Raw genomic sequence first — 8,835 nt, 5'->3', positions numbered from 1 at the left:
AAAAACTCATAAGTTCAGCCATAGCGGTAATGAGCTTTTCGTCTGACGTTTATTAACATGTTGAAGCCTTTAGTATTATCAAGACAATTTAGTTTGTTGGGCCTGCTTAAACTCAGAAGAAAATAAGAATACACCACCGATATGAGTTAAGAAGTATGAAGTGCATGATCACTTAATTCTATTATCCGACACCTACGAACCCTAAGTTTAAGGGGTCTGTCCTGGAAGTTCCAGCAATAACTAAGTTAGCACTAAAAGTAACATGAGATCATTAGCACTAACTTGTTACTAGAAATTATGTTTCATGTCTTCGATACCTTGACTAAAAGTAACTAGCTGTTGACACACTCTTTTACAAAGTGCTGCGTCATTCCAACTTAAAAAAAAATTATTTCAACACAGACTTTTCTCTCATAAATTACGAAACTTGTTATGGTTGAACTTTCTGAATCATTCGACTAAGATTTCATAACATACTTCAATACGAAAGTGAATTCAACACTATTAGAAATCTGTCCAAATGTTAATAAACACGTCAGTATTTACGACAACAAAAAGAAGAGCCAAAGCTTTAAACATGAGGGGCAATTATGCCATTGTCTATAATCTTTAGGGGTTGTTTGTGAAATACTCTTCATAGAAACATATACAAGTGGACACGATGATTTAAATTTAGAAAGTTTTTACTAAAAAATATAATTTAGTTTATTACATGTGGAATTAAATATGGTGCAAAATATATCTAACAAGTGTAGAAGACTAAAGCTTAATATACCAAGAAACAACATATCATCAAAGACATGAAACTAAAGCTTCTTTCAATCTAGTAAACTCATAACCAATAACCAAATCAATGTCTCTTTCACACCACAACTCCTTCACCATTTCCATTAAGTACCCACATAGTTTCAATCTTTTTATGTCCATAAAAACACCAAGACTCTTGTTTGTCAAGAAAGTCAACAAAAGTCAACAACTTTACCATTGCAAGTCAATCTCATCATCTGGTCAACAACTTCAAGAACTGGTGGTTGATGATGGTGGGGGTGGTGGAGGAGGTGGTGGTGGTGGTGATGGTAAGTATGATGATGGGCAGGGGCAGTTTGGTAATTTGGTTAGGGAGCATGGGTGGCAAGTAAGGAGGATGGTTGAAGAAGATGATGAAATGAGAAGTGTGGCTAATATTCAAGCAGAGGCTTTTTATGATCCTGTCATAATCTTTAATGATGTTTTCTTTCAGTTCTTTCAGGTAACATGCTGTGGTGACTTGTACTTTAATATTAATATAGGTTGTACCTTGCTTATTATCTGGAATAAAGACTAGGGTGTTCATTATTCGGTTTGTAACCGACCAACCGAAAATTTTCAAATTCGGTTTTTGGGTTTGAAAAAATAAGTTGAATAACAAATCATGGTCATTTAAGTTTTGTTATTTAGTTCAAACTAGTTATAAAATTACAATATTGCTCGGTTTTGTTTAGCTCAATCTGATTCAATAACAAATAATGGTAAATATGTTTTTAAAAGTTTATAGTAAGTAAAATATAAAAAAATTTATTTGGTCGACCCCGAAAACTAAACTGAAATTGAATTCGGTTTTAAACCATCTGAATTCGGCTCGGTTAAGTTTCCGGTTTCATCCAAAAAATCTTCGAACCGATGGACACCCATAATAATTATCATATTTATTTTACTTCTATAGGATGAGTAAGGGCAAGTTACATATAAGTAGAACAATTTGGATCATATTCACTCTCATTTAATTAAAAAATACACTACATATAAATTTTTTTAATAATGATGTGCATAATTAAGTTATGTTTTGGACAAAATAACACTTTAGGATTATAAATTTTTGACATGACATGAACCTAACACAGAATTTACGGGTTTGAGTCTAGTCGAAACAGGTTTGGGGGGCTCATTTAACTCGTTTAATTTTATACATACCGTTATTAAATCTTTCATGCCAAAAATATGAAAACAAGACTACAAGAGAGAAATGAGCATATAGTTTAACTTAATTATCTTATACAAATTTGTATCTTTGGTTCTAAATATGTAAGTTTAGAGTTTTAATATGCAAAAATACAAGACAAATTAATACCCCTAAATTAATATTCCCATGTCCATAAAAACTCTCTTCATTTTTAATTATGTTTCAAGGTAAAAACACATTTATGATTGTTACCAATTTTACTGTACACACATTCAGGCTGAGGTTCTTGCAGGGCTTCTTTACAGACTAAGAAATTCACCACCTGATAGGTGAGTTATTTAAAACATTTAAGTTTTTTTTATATCTTTGTGTCATATCTATATATGTTTTGTACAAGTGACTACTTATTTAAAACATTTATTTTTGTTTAATAAACAGTTTTGATCATGGATATAGATTTTGTACATTTTAATTGATGACCATGTCAGATATGCGTGCTTGGTTGCGGAAACGACAACAAATAGTGAAGGAAAAGAACAACTAGTAGGAGTCGTGGACGTTACGGTTTTCAGAGACGCATCTGTTCTTGAGCATTTGCGCGGGGCAGATGAATATCTTTACGTGTCGGGAATAGCGGTTTTACGTAATTTCAGGTATATTATATTGCCATAAAATTTTTATATTAGTTTGCTATAAACTGGGTTGACAGTTTTGACAAGAAAATAATCAGGCTTCGAGATATCTAACCCGTTTAATAAACAGGTCGTGTTTGAGTTGACCTGTGTAATATGCTTATCTAAGCCAGACGACCCACTAACCCGCATGACTTGTTTATAAAAAGGGTTAATTGTGTTAGCGTTATACGATTTTAATTGTGTATGGGTTATGAATGATATATTTGACACGAATAAATATATGATTTTATAATATTGACGTAAAAAATTTGTTCATTTGTTGTGATTAACTTATATATCTTAATCATGCACGTTCGCATGCATCTAACGCTAATATCACTTTAATTTTATGGATAGACGGAAAAAAGTTGCGAGTGTGTTGCTTAAGTCATGTGAAATGTTGGCTCGGTTTTGGGGTTATGAATATTTGGTGTTGCGAGCTTATGAAGACGATTTGGGTGCTCGAACGTTGTACTCAAATGCAGGGTATAAGGTTGTGTCGAGTGACCCTATATGGACAACGACTTGGATAGGAAAAAGGCGTCGGGTTCTTATGATCAAACAATGTAACTTAACATGAATATATTGCAGTTATATACAAAATTATCAAACTTTAGATGATGTAAATCATGTGTAATTCTTGTACTGTATAAATAATTAATTTACCTACAAACGAAATCTTTTATTTCTATTTCACAGTAAACTGTTGTTTGTCTAAATATGAGGTTCTAGTTCAATAGTTTTAAATTTGCAATTTTCGTCCATGTGGTTTCATTTCACTTGCAATTAAACTCTAATTCATTAATCCCGTTAAGTATGGTCGTTAAATTAAACCATCAGCATGCCCCTCACGTGAGGGGCAATTTTGTCCTTTTTCTTCACAAATAAACCCATTCCTAATTCGCAAGCCCTCTCACGTGAGGGGCTGGGGTGTATTTAGGAAAAAAAGACAAAACTGCCCCTCATGTGAGGGGCACACCGGTAAAATGAATTTGGGTTTAATTGCAAGTGAGATTAAACCACAGAGACGAAAATCGCATATTTATAATTACTGGATTAAAACCACATGGATAAAACCGCAGTTCACTCAGTATAGTTATTGTTGAAAAATGTAAAATAGACGTAAAATTATAAAATCATGACCGATAAACAAAAAGCAATTAAAGGAGATTTGAGTAATTTTTACAAGTTAATCAATTTCAGCTTGGCTTGTTTTGAATTACAAGAGCTTGAGCTCGGCTCATTTCAAGCTCTTTTTCTAAAGCCTGAGTTGTTTTTTCAAGCTCAGGCTTGGCTAGTTTATTATTTATTATTTAATTTATATGCATTTTTAATTAGTTTTTCGTATTTTGTGAGAAACCTTAAACAAGCCTAAGCTTAGCTTGAGCTCATGTAATACCTTAAACGAGCCATAGGTTGGATGTGCAGTGTAAAATCAATGCATAGAAGTCCAAAAGAGGTAAAACTTGAAATTACATTGTTAAGGTTCAGCATACCTAAACGAGCTTCCCATACAAGTCTTGAGCTTGGACTTAATAACTAAATGAGCTTTACTTGAAGCTTGGGCTTGAATGTTTGCACGATTATTATGCTCTTAAATTTTAAAATGCTAAAAGAAGAATAGAAAAACAAAACCCTTCACCCACATGCACACCACAACTCACATTTACTATTACACCGAGTGTTGTGTAGAGGTAGGCGGTGTCTAAGTAGAGGTGCATATAAAAATTGAATTCGAAACCGAACCTGAAAAAAAAACCGAATTTTGGTTTTTTCTATACCCGGGTTTTTATTATCCGAACCCGTACCCGACCCTACCCGTAAGGTACAGATAGGGTATGCAATTTAGTACCAAAACCCGTACCCGAACTGGACCCGATTTGCCCTCGGTAATACCCGATTCCATACCCGAAATTACCCGAAAAATAAATGGAAAATACCCGAAAAATACCCCTAAAAAGTGCAAACCCTAAAAAATTCCAATCTATACCTGGAAAAAACCCGAAAATATGGTTTTTCAATACCCGGGAATAAGGTATTAAAATACCCGGTTTTAGAATACCTGATTGATCTATACCCGACCCGAACCTGATACATAGGGTATGATTTTAGAGGCAACACCAGGACCCGAACCTGACCCGGGTATTGCTAATACCCGATTTTCTAATACCCGAATCCGGTTCTATACTCGAATCCAGGTTTTTCTAATACCCGATCATTTTTTTTAAATCATAGTTAGAAGTTTAACCTAAAGTTTTTCTTTTTTCTTTTTTTTTTTTCAAACTCGCAGGAAGTCTAAAACACACCTTGAACACTCTTAGATCAAAGACCCATGTCGATCATAAGGCAAGATCAAAGGTAGCTGGGTGCCAGGGTGGTGGATATTAAAAAAAATATTGATAAATATTAAAAAGAATGTAAAATTATTCACCGCCAAGATTTGTAGTGTTGTGAAGGTGGCAGTCAAAGAGCACAGGTGGACATCTACGTGTTAAAAAGTAGCCATGCAAGGACACGTGCAACTTTAGTAAGTCCTATATAAACTGTTCTTTACACTTGTGTTGATTACTTGTGATCAAATCTCAAGATGGGAAAAACTACTTTGGTTGTGTTCATGTTGGTGCTTGTTCTCTTTGCTTCTGGTATGTTACCTATATAAATGTGTATATAAATTTTTTTTATAATGTTTATCTTAAAACTCGTTAGCTCGTTGACTTGATCACTGTTTAACATTACTTGACGAGAATTTTAAACTTACCTATATAAATGTGTATATAAATGTGTATATAAATTTTTTTTATAATGTTTATCTTAAAACTCGTTAACTCGTTGACTTGATCACTGTTTAACATTACTTGACGAGAATTTTAAACTTTAACCAACTATTTTCTGCCACTTGTTCATAAATTCTCATTGGTTGCCAAGATGGTCTCGTTGAACACTTAAGTAACCCGTCCGACGATTTAAAAACAAAGATATTGAATCAATAATTTTGTGACACGGAATCTGGTTAAAATTCTGTTGAGTCACGATTAAAAGGTGATTAGGTAGACCATCTTCAAGAGTGACATTTTAGGATAAGTGATCGGGTTTACGAGTTTCTGTTGGTCAAATGGATATTTTGTCATCACTGTTAGGTTTTAGTTTTTTTTAGATTTGACAGATAAAGAATTGTCTAGATATTAATTACGAGATTGGATGAATAGAAAATTTCCTAGATACTCCCTACCCGTATCTGTACTGGCAGGCTTTTAGGTTTTCTTTTTCTAAAAGCAAATAGAGAATTGCCTAGACACTTCGTATGGAATGAATAGAGAATCGCCTATATACTCCGTACTAGATGACTCGATGGCAAAAGACCACCGTCAGCTGGTCCAATCCAGCTGTACGATTCTCTTAGACACTCTACGAAATGAATAGAGAATGTCTAGATACTTCGTACCACATGACTCGATGGCAAAGATATTTTGTCTATCACTGTTAGGTTTTAGGTTTTTTTTAGATTTAACAGATAAAGAATTGTCTAGATATTAATTACGAGATTGGATGAATAGAGAATTTCTTAGATACTCCCTACCCGTATCTGTACTGGCAGGCTTTTAGGTTTTCTTTTTCTAAAAGCAAATAGAGAATTGCCTAAACACTCCGTATGAAATGAATAGAGAATCGCCTATATTCTCCGTACCAGATGACTCGATGGCAAAAGACCACCGTCAGCTGGTCCGATCCAGTTGTACGATTCTCTTAGACACTCTACGAAATGAATAGAGAATGTCTAGATACTTCGTACCACATGACTCGATGGCAAAAGGTCACCGTCAGCTGGCCCAACGAAACCCTAACAAATAGAGAGTTACCTAGACACTCAACGGGATGAATATTCATGCCTAGATGCTTCGTAACCGATGACTCGATGGTAAGGCCAATGCCAGATTAATATTGATGCCTAGATGGCTAGATGCTCCGTAACAGATGACTCGATGGTAAAAGGCCAACACCAGCTGACCTAACCCAGCTATATGAAACCCAACCGTTACTATCCTATCCTATTTTTATTTAGTTACATTTGGCCTTGACCATTTGTACTTGGTCATACATAGTTTTACCATGCATCTGATTTATATTCATAATTTTATAAATATGACAAATTTGAATTTCTTCCTTCTTCATAAGGAGTTTTATTCGGTATTAAATAGTACATAGAAATTGTTATATATTATTGCAATTTTGATGATCATAATAATATATTCTTCAGAGAGCGTGGTGAAGGTGACAGAGGCGAAGATGTGCGAAACGACGTCCCATGTAGGCAGTTGTATGAAGGATTGGGATTGTAACAGGAAATGTGAAGGACAAGGTTTTGCTGAAGGAAAATGTGATGGTATGCGACGTCGTTGTAGATGCCGCAAGCAGTGTTAAAATATGTTTTACTAATTGCCAGTCAGTGTAATAAATGTATGTCTATGTACGTTTGTGTAGTTAAGTCACATTTAATGTGAGCATTTAATAATATACAATAAAAGTTTGTTACATATTTCCATATCTATGATTAATTGTTACCAATTTTACTCTACACACATTTAGAAAATTCATAACCATTTGATAGGTGAGTTATTTTATTTACACATTTATTTAAGTTTTTAGATAACTGTGTCACATCTTTATATACTTTGTAAAAGTGACTACTTATTTAAAACGTTTATTTTTGTTTTGAAAACACTTATGATCAATCATGGATGATGTATGTAAATATCGTACGTTTTAATTGATGACGATGTTAGATACGCATGTTTGATTGCGGAGGCGTCTAGAAGCGGGATATGTCTAGAAGTGATACTGAAGGGAAACAACTTGTAGGAGTCCATAGTCGTGGATGCTACGGTTTTTAGAGACGCGCATATTCTTGAGCAGATGAATATTTTTGTGTGTCGGGAATAGCAATTTTACGTAATATTTCAAGTACATTATATATACTGTCATAAAACATTTTATATTAGTTTTACTAGTATGTTTGGTGACAATTTCTATACGAAAATTATCATGTTTAGTACATTATATATACCGTCATAAAACATTTTATATTAGTTTTATTAGTATGCTTGGTGACAATTTTTGTAAGAAAAGTATCATGTTTAGAGTTTCATATCTAACACGTTTAATAAACATATAAACATGTTGGGTATGTGGCAAAACTAGCTGGTGACTGGAAGTTGGTGGCTGAAAGCTGTAGCTTGTAGCGGTAGCTTTTTAAATATATTTTGATATTTGACATAGTAGCTTGAGCTTTTAATAAAATATATAAAATTACTAAAATGGTCATAATTAAAAACAATAATAGTAAATGTATTTATTTTGAAATGTTATTTAAGTAAATTAAAATACTAAAATCTTGTAGTTCTTTCTAAACGCTACTAGTACAAGCTTTAAGTTTTTTCTCCTGACCTAAAAGCTTCAAACTCCTTGAACCAAACAAGACTTTTAATTGAGTAGGAGCTTTTTCTTAAAAGCTTAAAGCTCCTAAAAGCTTCCTGCCAAATAGTTGTGTACATTATATATACTGCCATTTTATATTGGTTTACTAGTATGCTAGGTGACAATTTCTAACAAGAAACTTATTATGTTTTGAGTTGTCATATATAACACGTTTAATAAACATGTTGTGTCAGATTGTCTTGTTTAGCTTGTTTATCTAAGCAGGTCGACCCACCAACGCGCTTGTCTTGTTTAGCTTGTTTATCTAAGCAAGTTGACCCATCAACCCGCTTGACTCGTTTAGATAAAGTTAAACTAGTTGTTTCTGTGTCCAGTTTGGCTTGTTTAGCTAGTTTATATCTAAGCAAGCCGGCCTATCAACCTGTTTGACTCGTTTAAATAATGTCTTACATGAGCTGTGCCAGGGTTATATGATTTTAATTGTGTGGATTCTGCTAATATCTTTTATACAAATAAATATATGGCTGAATATTGTATAATTAATACTGACATCAAAATTTGTTCATTTGCCGTGTTATACATCTTATCACTTTGATTTGTGCACAGTAAAAAAGTTGTGACTGTGTTGCTCAAGTCAAGTGAAATGTTGGCTCGGTTTTGGGGCTATAAGTATTTGGTTTTGCAAGCTTGTGAAGACGATTTGGGTACTCGAATGTTGTACTCAAACACAAGGTATAAGGTTGTGTCGAGTGACCGTATATGTGCATCGAGTTGGATAGGAAAAAGGCG

General features: G+C 33.7%; 1 protein-coding gene across 1 annotated transcript; it reads left to right on the top strand.

Moving 5' to 3' along the window:
• The first annotated feature begins 281 nt into the window (after positions 1–281).
• LOC143557462 (GCN5-related N-acetyltransferase 10, chloroplastic-like) lies at positions 282–3,204 on the top strand. The gene is made up of 4 exons (XM_077046527.1): positions 282–1,249; positions 2,216–2,268; positions 2,428–2,592; positions 2,971–3,204. Exons 1-4 carry the CDS (start codon positions 854–856, stop codon positions 3,191–3,193), a joined length of 837 nt encoding a protein of 278 aa, XP_076902642.1. The 5' UTR covers positions 282–853; the 3' UTR covers positions 3,194–3,204.
• The last annotated feature ends 5,631 nt before the right edge of the window (positions 3,205–8,835 follow it).

The sequence above is a fragment of the Bidens hawaiensis genome, unplaced genomic scaffold, assembly GCF_021521415.1.
Source record: "Bidens hawaiensis isolate Kalapana, Puna unplaced genomic scaffold, B.hawaiensis_p1.1 tig00018977_1, whole genome shotgun sequence".
In the NCBI taxonomy this organism is placed as follows: domain Eukaryota; kingdom Viridiplantae; phylum Streptophyta; class Magnoliopsida; order Asterales; family Asteraceae; genus Bidens; species Bidens hawaiensis.
Note: the sequence above shows the minus strand (reverse complement) of the source record. Positions and strands in the feature narration are given on the sequence as shown.

Bases quoted from the DNA above. Each gene is read 5' to 3' on its own strand.
- LOC143557462 (XM_077046527.1), top strand. From the start codon at position 854: ATGTCTCTTTCACACCACAACTCCTTCACCATTTCCATTAAGTACCCA. The intron at 1,250-2,215 runs GTAACATGCTGT...ACACACATTCAG, and splicing joins TTTTCTTTCAGTTCTTTCAG to GCTGAGGTTCTTGCAGGGCT. The intron at 2,593-2,970 runs GTATATTATATT...TTTTATGGATAG, and splicing joins GCGGTTTTACGTAATTTCAG to ACGGAAAAAAGTTGCGAGTG.